The sequence below is a fragment of the Choloepus didactylus genome, chromosome 7, assembly GCF_015220235.1.
Source record: "Choloepus didactylus isolate mChoDid1 chromosome 7, mChoDid1.pri, whole genome shotgun sequence".
Lineage (NCBI taxonomy): Eukaryota > Metazoa > Chordata > Mammalia > Pilosa > Megalonychidae > Choloepus > Choloepus didactylus.
In genome coordinates, this window is record NC_051313.1 from 137,145,968 (window position 1) to 137,161,462 (window position 15,495).

General features: G+C 47.2%; 1 protein-coding gene across 4 annotated transcripts in view; it reads left to right on the plus strand.

The window, feature by feature from the left end:
- ATXN1 (ataxin 1) overlaps positions 1 to 15,495 on the plus strand; it is a 508,626-nt gene that overhangs the window by 475,801 nt on the left and 17,330 nt on the right. For all 4 annotated transcript variants that reach the window (XM_037844369.1, XM_037844370.1, XM_037844372.1 and 1 more), the window contains one exon: positions 6,029 to 8,081. In XM_037844369.1, coding sequence (XP_037700297.1) covers positions 6,189 to 8,081 — 1,893 coding nt within the window. In that variant the 5' untranslated portion in view covers positions 6,029 to 6,188. The remainder of the gene's footprint in view (positions 1 to 6,028; positions 8,082 to 15,495) is intronic.

Consider the following 15,495-nt stretch of genomic DNA (forward strand, 5'->3'; position numbering starts at 1 on the left):
CTGCTGACCTGATCACTGTACCCTGAGCATGCTGCACTTTGCATTGTCCCCTTGCTGGCCATCCTTTACGTGGGAGTTGACCAGTGCCCTCTTGCTGCGTTATTTCTTCCCTATTCTGGACATTGTACTTCCCTTAATGAAGACTACAATTACAACAGCTTTTTAGAAGCCATTTCAATCTTTTGGTTCATCTTGCATGTATATTCAAACAGAATTCTTGGGCTCTTTCATTTGAACCATTCTCAGGCAAGATCTCCATCCCTGACACTAGGCTAATTGAGCCATTGAAATCAAGGGCAGACATTTACATTTATTCTCATTAAACTTAATTTTCTTGCTTTGGGGCCATCATTTCCAATTTCTGCAGATATATTTGAGCATTAATTGCAATATATTAAGCATCCTTCCCAGCTTTCTCAGACTCTAAATATGAAAACCCAAACACTCATTAAAATGTTGAATAGAACAGAACTGAAAATAGAGTTCTGTGCTAGAAACTAAGTGTTTGATGAATGAATATGTGATCCACTTCCTCTGGGGCTTGCTCATTCAGCCAGCTATGAACCTATCTAATTATGCTATCGTCGAACCTTTTTTCTCCCTGGTAGATACCCCAAGGATGTCAACTTTGGGACCTATTTTTAACACCCAATCAAAATGAAGTGCCTTCTGCCAGTACACTCTACAGATCTTCCAGTGTAGTCATATAATAAAACAGAAACTAGACTGGAGTGTCAGGACTTAGGGAATCCTTGTCGTGTTCTAGTGATCTCTGCCAGCATTTCCAAGGGTTCTGCGTCCCAAACTTCTCATGAACTTTTTTAGCACTGATACAAGCTCATCAGTCTGAAACCAGGCTCTTATTTGGGTGTGTACCCAAATGCCGGATAACGGGTTTCACGCAAAATGAGACCCTCAGGATTAGGTGTGCATGGCGGACCAGCACCTTTCATTGCCCCGACCTCAGAATACATTTTAGGACTTTAAATATTAAGTTCTAGGCGCATGTACATCCATGGCAGTTGGCTGCTATTTAAAGGACTTGAAGTCGGTGGGGATTCATTTCCACATCTCCCAGCACAGAGCCATCTCCTTTTCCTATCCCCTCGCTGACAATTAATCCATGGTAGGGCAAAACATTTTGAAACCAAATTCGAGTAAAAGCATAAATGTGATGTTTCCTTTGTGAAATTTTATTTTTCTTCCTGGAGGTGACTGAGCTACATGTAGAGTTTATAATAGTCCTTTTAAGTGTGTTTCTCTGTAGTTTTTAAGACAGAAAGACTCAGAAGAAAAGGGGGTGCTTGGTATTGACAACTGTAACGGACCTGGCTGACCCCCAAGTAAACAGCTGAGCTTTACCTCAATGTTAGCTTCTTGTCTCCAAGGCTCCCGCAACATTTTGTTTATACACAGAAACTCCTTCGGGTTTCCCAGTTCCTACTCCATTAGGAGGAGGCTAACATTGTTTAATTTGTATCTAACAGAGAGTTGGGGCAGTTCAGGGTTAGAAAATGTAATGTATAACCTGAGTTTCTCAGACTGTTATGTGCCTCACTGAAATGCAGAGTCTGGAATAGTGGGTCTAACATTGGGCCTGAGCGTCTGCATTTCTGAGTACCCAGGGATGCCGGGATTGCTAAGTCTGTGGGCCACACTTTTAGTACCAAGGCCTTATATGCCACCAAGATAAATTCTAAAATACTGCTAGAGATTCCAAAAGGAGCCGAGAGGTCACTCTGGTGGGCACTCTTATGTACCATATAGACTACCCTTTTTAGGTTCTAATGAATTGAAATAGCTAGCAGTAAGTACCTGAAACTATCAAACTACAACCCAGAACCCTTGAATCTTGAAGATAATTGTATAAAAATGTAGCTTATGAGGGGTAACAATGTGATTGGGAAAGACAATAATGGACCACACTCCCCTTTGTCTAGTGTATGGATGGATGATAGAAAAACAGGGGCCAGGAAAAAAAAAACAAAAAAACAAAAAAACGGCACCCAGTGATCTTTTTTACTTTAATTGTTCTTTTTCATTTTAATTTTTATTCTTATTATTTTTGTGTGTGTGGTAATGAAAATGTCAAAAATTAATTTTGGTGATGAATGAACAACTATATAATACTGTGAACAATTGAATGTATGCTTTGTATGGCTGCATGGTATGTGAATATATCTCAACAAAAATGAATTTTAAAAAATATTAAAAAAAAGTACTGCTAGAGAGGTACATATAGATGGTGTTTATAAAGATGCTTAAGATGAACGTCCTCAGAACAGTGATTATCAGGCAAAAACCATATGTAGTAAATCCAAAATAAATGTTTTGATTCATCTGTTAACTCCCCATCCATGTTCCTTTTTCTAATAATGTTGAAACTGTGGTCTGCATATGTGGTTTTCTGGTAGAGTAGCATTTATAATGTCATGTTTTGGCCCTGTGTTTATAAGGTATACCCAAAGGTGAGTGCCTCAGGGACCCAGCTGAATATTGGGGTACATCAGCTCTGAGGGGGCAATTCAGGACATAGAGGCTATTGGTCTGTGACTAGAAAGAGTTTCTAAAAGTCGAAATCCTATTCTCTTTTTTTCTTCCTTTTCCCTTTCTCTGTCCCTCCCCTCTTAAAAAAAAATATTGTAAATACATATCATAAAATTTGCCATTTTAACCTGTGTTTTTTTTTAAATGTAGCCTTTCTGTGGCATTAATTACAGTCACGGTGTTGTGCAACCATCACCACTATCTCTTTCTAAAACTTTTCATCACACCAAACAGTAACTCTGGACCCCATTTCCCTCTCCCTGCCCCCAGCTCCTAGTAACTTGTAATCTACTTTCTGTCTCTATGAATTTGCCCATTCTAGATAGTTCACGTAAGTGGAATCATAAAATATTTGTCCTTTTGTGTGTGAGTCTCTCCCTTCCTTTTTCCTGCTCTCCTTTTCCACCTACGTAATTTAGCTCTCCGTTCTTTCTCCCACAAATAATCACCCATGAATCAGGGACATGATGAAGCACTTTGGTGCCGCCTGGTGGTTTGCTGAAAATATAGCAAGCTCCAATCCCTCCCCCTCACAGTGCCTCCCACTGATGGGAGATGTAGAGGGCACAGAGAGCTAATGGAGCAGAGAAGGGACTCATGCCCCAGAATTAGAGGGTCCTGTCCCCTCTGAGCTGCATTAGGAAATAGGAGACATGGTCCTAAGAGCAGGAGGAGGATGGGTTGAAATTTTTACCAGTTTGGCCCCAAGTCACAGTTTGAGTCCCTCCAGCTTCTGCTTGAATCTTTGAACCCTTGATAAGTGGCATTGGTGTTATCTGGAAAGGATGTTGCTTATCAATGAATGATGTTCCAGAAGAATACATTTGAATTTAGGCCAATAAGCCTTAACGGTCTCCTAGCAAAAATCCCAGAGTCTACGTTAGGGCTAAGGAAGCCTGTGTCTTTTGAATAAGCAGCATAAGTAAACCCCGGCACTACCGAGAAGCAAGTCAGCATTGTTTTTCAGATTTACTGAAGCTGGATTCTTACAGAAGTGCCTTCAGAGGAGTTTTCTGGTTTTGTATATTGTGCATTCAGTTGTACAGGCATTTTTACATTTGCATTGCTAATGGATCTCTTTCAGAATGTGTTTGACATTTTGCTTGGCTTTGAAAGGCCCTTTATTTTGCTGCTTTTTCTTCCCTAGAGCTGCCTTGGGCTAATTAACCTATTCCCTTACTGGCTGGGTCTACTATATGCAAATGTTCTCTTTTCCGATTCTGACATATCACTCTTGCATGAACATCCCTAATGAAATCCTGTGGGGTTTTATCAGATCTGTGCAACTGCAGAGCCAGCAGGAGGCGCATAGAACAGTTCTCATTGAGAAATTCTCTTAAATGACTTTTCTTTGCTAGCTGATATGGGAATGTAGGCGCTTAGGCATTTTGTTCTTAAGAGTGATGCTTAAAATCTGAAGATAAAATATCAGCATCAAGGCTTTCCAAACAGCCAAAAGGGGCACCGTTTTAAAAAAAATGCTTTTGTAGTTTAACTTTGTTTTGTCATTTTGAAAATAGTGCTTTCGTTGTAAATATTTGCAGGTATTAGGGGTAAATTTGCAAGTTCTGGGGGTAAATTTTGTGCAGTGCTCTTTTTAAGAGATAGCCGTACCGAACGTAGTCATTTGGCACTTGCAAAAGCCCTAGGATGTGAGGGTAAAAAAACTGGCACCACTGTTGGACATAGTACTTCATTTCTTCAGTATTAGTATTCTATACTAATAGTAATTCTATACTAATACTAAATACTAAATACTATGCTAATTCTATTCTAATACTAATAAGTCTTTGACTTATTTTCTGTTTCCATTCCAGTTTTTAAGGTACCTTGCTTGTCTTGTGAGAAATCCTATTCTTACTGAAATGTCCATTGCTGTTGAGGCACCAAATTTCTAAAACCCTCCCTTCAAATATAACCCAATCAAAATCATTAAGGATTAGGGAACTCTCTTTTGCATTATTTGTCCTTTCGTCATGAAAAACAGTGTTGATGTTGAGGCAAAACCAAAAGGGCTGCTAAATCATTGGCAAAACAGAGGTTATAAATTAGGTTGGGGAATAAGCGGTATGTGAGAGAGAGGCCAAGAGGAGAGGAGAGGGGCTGTGTTACAATAGGGATATATTGTAGTTGCTTCATCACAGGCGGGGAATGAAGCTGAAGACTTGCTACCAAATTGTATTTGTTTGAAAATCAGATCATAGAAAAGAGGGTTTGAGTAGGAGAAATGCCAAAACTCAAAGGCCTGGAATTCCCAAAGCCCAGTCCCATGGATTCTCCTAAGTGCAGCATATTACATTGCTCACTTCTGCAAGTGTTCCCTGTAAGGGTCCACTCTGACCTGCTGCTCATCATCATGGCTCATGATGGCTTGGTTGATGCTCTGCCTCTTACCAGGTAGGGATAGGTTTGCACACTGAAGTGTTGCCTCAGAGTTCGGTGGTTACTAAGAAGCTGAGATATGTGCCCAAAAGAACTTGTTCCCGCGTCACTATGCATGTGTCCAGTTTTAAACACACAGGTCTGATTTGTCTGAAGGAGAGTGCATCTCTAGAGTGAGTTGACCCTTCCCAGGGAGAAAGGGGGAGAAGCAGTAGGAAGAGAAAGTTCAAAGACAACTAGGAAAGCAAGAAGGAGGCAGGGATGTGAAACAGATGTGTTTCCTTAATTGTATTCCTGTTATTGTCTTTGTTTTTTTTTAACTGTAACCATACTCCAGGTTTTTGACTGTGTCTCAGATTTCTTTTGGTTTGCCGTTACCATAATGAGTGGCTGAACTGGGAATTACTTTGAAATTGTAGAAAAAAGGATTTGTGGCTCTATATGCTGAGCCGACACACGTTTGTGTGTGCATGTGCATGTGTTAAGAAAGAGGGAATTGTAGATTCCGTAGGGGCCCAGACTCTTGTGGAATCTGTGAATAGTGATTCTAGCAGAAAAGAAATTGGAAGCAATGTGCAAGACTATTCTGGATTCCTATTCCCAACCTCCTGCTCAGTGCCTGGCTCTAAGAGGGCAGGCTATGGCTGACTTTCACCTTTCCCTGTGTCCTTCCTGTAGGGTTCATTTGTTTTTCTAGCAAGGTAAAGAAGAGGTGAAGAATGGGATCAGCATTTATGAAAAGGAAATTTAAGAAATGCACTGTGTATTCTCAAAGAAGGAGAGAAAAAGAAGAGGGAGAGAGGAAATTGGGAAACATATCTTAGGGGCCTTGTTAACTCCAGGAAAACCAATATGCTTTGAAGTTTTGACTTTCTCAGCATCTTACTAATTTTCAGGATGAGCCATCTAGCATGGCCAGTGTTTGATCTGCTTTGGTGCTGGGGCTATCGTCAGGTCTTTGGAATTCACGTTGTAGCCAGAGGCCTATTCTGAATCTTGTTGAGGATGTTTGCTCTGGTGCTGATATTTTGCTTTCCTTTCCCTCCTTGCCTTTCTCCTCCCTTTCCCTTTCTCCCCTCCTCCTGCCCTCTTTTCCCAGCATCCAGAGCTGCTGTTGGCCGATTGTACCCACGGGGAGATGATTCCTCATGAAGCACCTGGATCCCCTACAGAAATCAAATGTGACTTTCCATTTATCAGACTAAAATCCGAGCCAGCCAGCCAGTGAAGCAGTCACCGTGGAGGGGGCACGGCGAAAAATGAAACCCAACCAAGAAAGGAGCAACGAATGCCTGCCTCCCAAGAAACGCGAGATCCCCGCCACCAGCCGGCCTTCCGAGGAGAAGGCCACGGCCCCGCCGCACGACAACCACCGGGCGGAGGGCTTGGCATGGCTGGCCGGCAACGGTGGCGGCCAGGGCCACGGGGGTGGGCGGCACGGGCCGGCCGGGGCTGCTGTGGACCTCGGTTTACCCCAGGGAATAGGTTTACACAAATCGTTGTCCACGGGGCTGGACTGCTCCCCGCCCAGCGCTCCCCGGTCGGTCCCGGCGACCACCACGCTGCCCACCGTGTACCCCCCACCGCGGTCGGGGACCCCCGTCTCTCCCGTGCAGTACGCACACCTGCCGCACACTTTCCAGTTCATCGGGTCCTCCCAGTACAGCGGGCCCTACGCCGGCTTCATCCCCTCCCAGCTCATCTCCCCGGCAGCCCACCCCGCCACCAGCGCGGGGGCCTCCGCCGCCATGGCCACCACCCCGTCCCAGCGCTCCCAGCTGGAGGCTTATTCCACCCTGCTGGCCAACATGGGCGGCCTGAGCCAGGCCTCGGCGCACAAGGTTGAGCCGCCCCAGCACCTCAGCAGGACGCCAGGGCTCGTCGCCGCGGGGTCCCCGCCGCCCGCCCAGCAGAACCAGTACGTCCACATCTCCAGCTCGCCGCAGAGCGCCGGGCGCACCGCCTCCCCGCCGGCCCTCCCCGTCCACCTGCACCCCCACCAGCCGATGATACCCCACACGCTCACCCTGGGGCCCTCCTCCCAGGTGGTCGTGCAGTACTCGGACGCCGGCGGTCACTTCGTCCCACGGGAAGCCGCCAAGAAAGCCGAGAGCAGCAGGCTGCAGCAGGCCATGCAGGCCAAGGAGATGCTCAACGGCGAGATGGAGAAGGGCCGCCGGTACGCCGGGCCCCCCTCGGCGGAGCTGGGCCTGGGCAAGGCCGGCGGTAAGTCGGCGCACGCCTACGAGTCCAGGCACATGGTGGTGCACCCCAGCCCTGCCGATTACGGCGCTGCGAGGGATCCGTCCGGCGTCCGGGCCTCTGTGATGGTCCTGCCCAACAGCGGCGCCCCCGCGGCGGACCTGGAGACGCCGCAGAGCGCGCACCGGGAGGCGTCTCCCTCCACCCTCAACGACAAAGGCGGCCTGCACCTGGGGAAGGCCGGCCACCGCTCCTACGCGCTGTCACCGCAGCAGGCGCTGGGCCCTGAGGGGGTGAAGGCCGCCGTCGCCACGCTGTCGCCCCACACGGTCATCCAGACGACGCACAGCGCGTCCGAGCCGCTCCCGGTGGGCCTGCCGGCCACGGCCTTCTACGCGGGGCCCCAGCCGCCGGTCATCGGCTACCTGAGCAGCGGCCAGCAGCAGGCGATCACGTACGCCAGCAGCCTGCCCCAGCACCTGGTGATCCCCGGCACCCAGCCCCTGCTCATCCCAGTCGGCGGCGCCGACATGGAGGCGCCGGGAGCGGCCCCCGGGATGGCCACGTCCTCGCCTCAGTTCGCTGCAGTGCCTCACACCTTCGTCACGACCGCCGTGCCCAAGGGCGAGAACTTCACCCCGGAGGCGCTGGCCACACCGGCCGCCTACCCGGCCATGGTGCAGGCGCAGATCCACCTGCCCGTGGTGCAGTCGGTGGCGGCCCCGGCCGCTCCGCCCACGCTGCCTCCCTACTTCATGAAAGGCTCCATCATCCAGCTGGCCAACGGGGAGCTGAAGAAGGTGGAGGACTTGAAAACGGAAGACTTCATCCAGAGCGCCGAGATCAGCAACGATCTCAAGATCGACTCCAGCACCGTGGAGAGGATCGAGGACAGCCACAGCCCGGGCTGCGCCGTGATACAGTTTGCAGTCGGGGAGCACCGAGCACAGGTAACGGCGTCCCGGGTTGCACAGGTAGGCGCGGCCACCCCGCCGCTGCCTTCGTCGTTTCCCGGCGAGATGAGCCTCTTCCATCTGCGGGGGCCGGGGTGGGGTGCTGGGGGCGATAGAGGGTTCTCGTTTTTATCCAGATCTGAGACTCGGCGCCTTTCCCAGCTGTGTTCTGCGAGACAACTGAAGCCCCGGTGCCCCGAGGCATCCTGGTGGGTAATGAGTTAACTCTTGTGTGGCTGCAGTGAGGCTCTTTACGCCTCATCCTTGGAATGATTAAGAAAACCGGTGCTCAGGTTATTTTTTGTGTTCTGCGGTTCAGATGAGGGACCCTGGTTGCAAAAAGCTTCAGGGTTCTAGGCCCCTCTGGCAGCCATTCTGCTCTGTTTCAGAAAAAAAGGCAGGGTCTGTGGTTGAGGTGAGAATATTAGATGCTCAGAGCCACCTCGTCCCACTCCAAGGTACGAGACGCCAGGGCTGCCTCCCCTTACCTCCTTGGCTTTTGATAAACAGGAATCCCCAAGGTCAGGGGGGCAGCCAAGCTGAGTCATCTTAAGAACCGAAAGTGTGATTAACCCTCTTTATTTCCATGGGCTCCTACAGCCCACTTTTCCAGTCTTTTAAATCACTCAAATACATTTATTCCATGGCCCATTTATGTTCAATGGCCCAGTGAATTTACGGGCCAGATCTCCTAGAGTCAGATAGATTTGAGAGATTTCCCTGGCAGTGAAAGCCTGCTGGGGATGTTTCTGTTGAGTAGTTGGACAGGACCTCGCTGGGTTCAAGTTGAAAATGGTTGTGGCACAGCTGATATTTGGGAAATTCAAAGGAAAAAGAAAGAAGCAAAAAGGCCACCTAGTTAATGATTTGAATTGTTCTGTGTTTATATTTAAAAGATCAAGCTGGGGGGTGGGGGAGACGAGTTTTCCAAAGTGTTTTCCAGAACTCTTTATGAATTGACAGGATGTGGTATTTTGTACAACTTAAAGGAACCTGAGTTGGCAAGTGCTTTTAGCCCTGGATACTTCTCTTTTTTATGGTAAGATGTCACTTTAGGCTTACAGTCTTTGGTAAGATCCAGGAAAGATGTCTCAAAATGACACGCCTTCAACATTTTTTTTTTAAAAAGAGCAGAATCAGTGTTTTCTTGATTTTAATAAACAGCATAATTAAGAACTCACCACCAATTTATAGTTGCTGTCCACTCCCATCTGTCTACCTGGATTAGGGGTGAGTACTAGTGGAAAGACAATGAGTTGACTGTTGGAAGACTCTAGGTGACACATGGAAAAGAAGCAACAATGAAAAGTAAAAGTTATCTTTCATGGTACTTCTAATTCTTAAGGCACTGTGGTCCACACAGCTAGGCAGGGAAAGAAATTTTATTTTGAAATGTTACCAGTTCCTTACCAGTATTTCTTTAAAACTGAGAAAGAGTCCAGCCACTGACTTCATTTCTGAGTCCCTGATAGCCTCCCCATATGCAGGCTGCAAGAGATTCACAGACTGCAGGTTTTCCAGTTGACCTGGAGTTCCCAGGAGGAATCCTATGTGTGTTTTCCCCTGCTCGGCACTCTGTAGAATGAGTGATTAAATGATGGAGAAATAGGCTTCCGGGGGAAGTCAGAGCCCTGCTCCCACTTCTTTCCCATGGCCCAAGTACTAGCGTCTTTGCCAACAACCAAGGTGCAAATTAGAAAGTAGAAGATTTGTCAAGTCGCATTCACAGGTCTGTACGGCAGCCCCTGGGATGTGGAGCTGTGTGCTGGGAAGGGCTTCTGCAAAGAAAGGCCAGAAGCTGTGGCCTGCTCAAAGGGCAGCTTGGATTTCGAGCTGTAGAAACCAAAGTGCAAGGCTCCAACCGACCAGTGATTCGCGGCTTTACCAAGCCTATCGGAAACAGGCTGACGTCATCCCAGCAAAAACACTCCACCAGCCGTGTTTGCCACAAGTGACAGGTTCAGAAGCAGCAGAGAAATGAGAGGGGGAAAGAGAGAGGAGGAGAGGGAATAGAAGAAGTGATATCTGGATTTCGTTGCAGTTCCAGGGACTGCAAGCATCCTTCACTCTCCAGTGTCCCTCTTGGGACTGAAGCAGCTGTCCACGTGGTCTCAACTGGCTAGAATGTGCTAACACTTCCACCCCCAGGAAAATTTAGAAATGTAAAAAGCATGGAACTGAATTAGCAAAATCACAAATTTTTTGAGGAAGAAGGGGATGGTTTCCACATGGCAGATGGCTTTATGAACCTAGGCATATATCCTACATGAAAGGAGAATGGCAGGTGCTTGACCTCCTAAAACCTAGCACCGTCATTGCCACTGGCAGCGGTGGGGTGGGGTGGGGTGGGCAGGGAGCCTGACTGGAAAGCAGGGAGCTGACCTCTGGCCTCTGTCTGTTGCTAACCATCTGCAAGATGAGTTGTCTTGCTTCTCCAGGCTTCTGTTTTTCTCATCTATTAAACAGGTAGAGTGTTCCTTATACAAAATAAAACACTGGGCCACCTCAGTGTTTCAGTCCCCTACTTTTCTGCCTTCTGGAATAGCCCTTGTAACATCTGCCAGCACCGGCTAACCAAAAACCACGTGGGAATGTAAAAGGATCTTTTATTGACCTCATGCTAACCACCCACGTAGATCTAGTAGGAACGAGAGCCATCCTCCGTAAAATGGAGGGTTTTTTGTTTTTGTTCTTTTTAAATTTTATTGAACGTTTTTAAGGAGCTGAATTCTTTGCTCTTAATTATGGAAAGATGCCCTGAAATGTTATTTGCAGCTGAAGCTCCAGCTGTTGCAGTGGAGAGAGAAAAGCTTTTACACATCTGTCTCAGTCCCTGTGGTTTTGCCATCCACACACAGCCTTCTCTGGTCCTTGTGTGCCCTGCTGCTGTGGGAAAACTGAAGGGGCATGTGGACCTCGCCTCCAGTCGCCGTATGTGTGCACCATACAAGGTTCTGCCACCGGCGCTCTGCACCTCTTTGATCTTCCGGTGTGGGACACAAATCATCTGCCCTGGGCGGAAGAGGGTTGGTGCCTCCGCCTTGCTGTCCTCTCATCTGATGGGACGCGGGCAGAGAGCCCCAACAGAAGCACAGTTACATCCCTTGTGACTCATTCCCAAATATATGCCACATAATGGTGTTCAAGTTCAGGGTCACCCATCTGTGGTGAGTTGCAGATGGACTCCTGAGCAACCGTTGAGTCTGGGGGCCAGTGCATCGCTGTGGGAGGAGGTGGACACCCCCCATTGTCCTTGGCTGCTGAAGTGAAGTACTGCAAGGTGGCTGGCTTAAAACAACCGGAAATGTATTGTCTCACAGTTCTGGAGGCTCGAAATCTGAAGTCGAGGTGTCAGCAGGGCCACACTCCTCGGGGAGAGTCTGCTCCGTGCCTCTCTCCCAGCTGCTGGCAGTGGCCGGCAATCCTTGGCTGGGAGCTGCGTCTCCACCTCCGTCTCCACGTGGCCACCTTTTTCGTCCCCTTTGACACATGGTGTCCTTTCTTCCTGTACTCTGTCGCATCTCCTCTCCCCTTCTTTAAGGACACCAGTCAGATTGGACCTGTATGGCCTCCATTTTAATTGGCCAAATTCCATCTGTAACAACCCTGTTTCCAAATAAGGTTGTGATCTGGGGTCCTGGGAGTTCAGACTTCAACCTCTAACAGGTTGGAAGCAAATAAGTTGCTTAGGAAAATGCCAGGTAGGTCTGGAGTCAAAGAGATGTAAGTCTGAATCTGTCCTCCACCATTTGGTAGCCCTGGGACCTGGTGCAAATTACTCACCATTTCTAAACCTTCAGTTCCTCACTTACATGGTGGGAATAAAGGATCTACCTTAGAGGGCTGTTGTAAGAATTAAAGATAATGTATTCAAAGGAAATGGCTCCTGCAGGAGGCCCCCAACAAGCCTAGTTTCCCTTGATCCTTCCACTCAGGTGGCTGGGGCCTTGAAAAGAGAAAAGGTCAGTTTTAGAAAAATAAATAAGAACTCGCACGTTCCAGAAAAAAAGTATGGAAAGAAGCAGCTCCGAGAACTCGTAAAGAAGGCAATAGTGAGCGCAGTAGGCCATTTTGACCCTGTGTACATGCACATGGCTTATTTCCAGTGACCTCACGCTAGTCCGTGTGATTATATGCAGTCTAGGTTGTCTGAGCATGAACTGGACTTGAGGGGTGGATTGGAAAGAAATCGGTAAGAGGCCTGAGGCAGGCACTGGGGTTCCTGAGCTGACCTTCTGCTGAGGGGCTGCTGGCGACACATCCACCCCCTAGGAGAGCCCCCGCAGGGGCTGGTCCCACCTCAGGAGCTTTGGGCTTCCATCTGGCAAACACTTTTATTTTGTAGTGTCCTCCCTGTCCCTCTGTCTCACGCTCCCTGGGCTCAGCTTTTCTGAAGAGTACACGACATTTGCTCAGTAGAGTTGTAGTAAGTTTTGTTTGCCAAGTGCTCTGGGTGATGCTTTTTGTTGACTGCTTCTTTCCTGGATGCCGAGCTCTCCCTGTCATTGGGGATGCTCAGATCCTCTCGAGGTGGCTGCTTTCCTTACCTCTTCGATGACTGCTTAATATTCAGTGTCGTTTTCTTCCCCCGGCTGTTCCCGTGTGCGCAGACATGCACGTGGACAGCACATTATAATACATTCACCGCATGTCTGCCGATGAGTTTTCTTTCATTCCGCTATTCTTTAATTTGACTGCTGTGTGCCGTGAGTCATCATTGTATGTTTAACGGATTAGCTGGAGCCTAAAAATAACCAAGTTCCTCATGCAAGCAGGACAGAAGCCTGTAAAGTTCTGTAGCAGCCAAGACAAGCCTGTTTGCCATTGAACATGCGGCATTGAAATGAATTTCAGTGTATCCAAAAAGAGAGAGTGAGTGACTGGCCTGTGCGCAGAGCCCAGCACTGGGGCCTGCGGTCAAGTTTTGGGTGATAATCCTTCTATCAGTTCTAATGCCCTGAAAGCCTCCAGTGGAGAAACAATGATAAACCAATGTTGTTGTGGGTTTTTTGTGTGTTTTTTTGAATTATTTCTTATTGTAGTCACATATAACATAAAATGCCATTTAAACTATTTTTTTTTAATTAGAGAAGTTTTAGATTTATGGAAAAATCATGCATAAAATAGAGCTCCCATATACCACCCTATTACTGGCACTTTGCATTAGTGTGATACATTTGTTATAATTCATGAAAGAACATTTCTGTAATTGTATTATTATCTATAGTCCATCGTTTACAATAGGGTTCACTGTATGTTGTACAGTACTTTTTTTTAAATTTGTATTCTAGTAACACATATACAACCTAAAATTTCCCCCTTTTAACCATATTCAAATGCATAATTCACCACCATGCTACCATCACCACCATCCGTTACCAAAACTTTGTCATCACCCCAAACAGAAAGTCCGTACCATTAAGCAGTAACTTCCCTACTTCTCCCTCCCACCCCCCCGACAGCCTGAGTTTTTTGGTTGTGTGTCTGTCTACCCTGGGGAAAAAGAAAGAAGACAAAAAATGCTCATCTTTAATCTTTATGTGATACAAGTGTCCCCAACTTATCAGCTGAGGGGTCTTACATGTATGATTAGAGCAGATTCTCTTGGACCATTGTTGTTTTTAGGTTTTTTGGGTACAAATTTTCAGACCCCGAGAGAAGAGGGCAAGAGGGAAGGAAGCCCATCCCAAGTGCCCAGGAGTCACCGTGTCAGAACTTCTGTGGCTTCTTATTGCACACTGCCAGCCAGCCCTGCACTTTTTAACGGGGCCTTCCCCCAATAGACTATTCTGCGAGCCGCGTGACACCGTGCGAGAAAAGCACAATTTAGAATTTGTTTGGAAGCTTCCGTGTGGGTATGGGTTGCTGAACAACCCTGAAACACTTCCACCAAACACTGAGTCAGGCTTACTTGCGAACATGATGACATGTTTTAAATAGAACACTCACAGATATTCTTACACTCGACTCAAGAGTTTTGAGTGTTTTTATTAATGATTTTTTAAACATTGAAGTGAATGGGTCTCTCGCTTATCCCCGTAACCATTGCCACGGGATTTTCTGATTAACTTGTTGAGAACCCAGCCATGCCCACTGGCCCCCGAGGAAGGCAGGCCAGCTTTTCTGTCACAGGTAAAAACAGGATCAGGAATTGCACTTGCAGACAAAGTTAGAAATTCCCGATTTAATAATTTCTCCATGAGCAAGACATATTCAATGAAACCCAGCATCAGAAAGATTTCCTCACTCTTGGCTACAGGCAGAACTTGTATGTTTGGGATAGTGTCAGGCTTCAGAAACATTTCGTAAAACAGATGCCCTTTACATTTGTGAAAACAAGGATTTTGTGTGTGTGTGTGTGTGTGTGTGTGTGTGTGAAGGAAAAAGGCATACTTAACATTCTGTTTTCTTTGTAGCTTGTTTTTGCTGATACATACATATGTGTGTATATGGATATAGCCAATCTACGATTGAAATATACAATTAAACAGCATAAATATGCGTGTATGCATGCGGTGTTTCGATACAGTGGTATTGCCTAAGTAGTTAAAGGAGTTTTATTGAGCTCACACAGAGAAGAGCTGAAAATGATGTTAAAAGCCAGTCATTAGGCAGACTAGGAAGGGGACATGAAATAAATAACTAGCAGCTAAAAATTCCCTTCCGTCTTGGCTCTTCCATCCTAAAGGGAGGATGGAGGCGATGGCTTGGGAAGTGTGGGTTTGGGGACTGGGGAGGAGGTGAGCTTGTCTGCAGTGGGAGGAGGGCAGGAAAAGGTGGAGGGGTTTGGAGAGGATGCACCCCTAAAAAAAAAAAAGGCACTGGCTTCAGTCTCTCCAGAGAGACAGAGAGGCCTCAAGCTGACAAAAGCACAAAAGCCATCCCTGCTCACATTTCATTCTACAGATGCTCAAAGTGGTCGGAAAAGGATGTATTTATAGGATGAAAAAAATGGGCTATGCCGAGCTGCCAGGAGTTACGTAACGTGCTTTGGTTTTAGATGGTACTGCCCCTGGGAACTTGTTTTCACTGGGGTTTAAGCAGAATGTTTTGAACCCCCTAACCAGATCATAAAATGAATCGATGATTAGCTGTAAGAGCCAAAAGGGACCTCAGAAGTGGACAGACAGGAAATGAATGTGATTCGGTGGAATCATGACACGCTCAGTGTCTGACGGGCAAATGCTGAAGGAGGCTGCTGGCAGTCCAGAAGGCTGCCTGATAGGGGCTGGGCTAGACCCGGGGGAAGGCACTACTGCTCTCCCTGGGGAGGATTATAAACCCAGTTTAGTCATGGCTGGTGAAAAGGAACAAGGACAGGAGAGCTCTCCAGTGTCTAAAACGGTGCCCTCTGGTGGCGGCTCGAGCCATTGCAATGTTTCTACGTATGGAAGGCAGACACTGAATTATT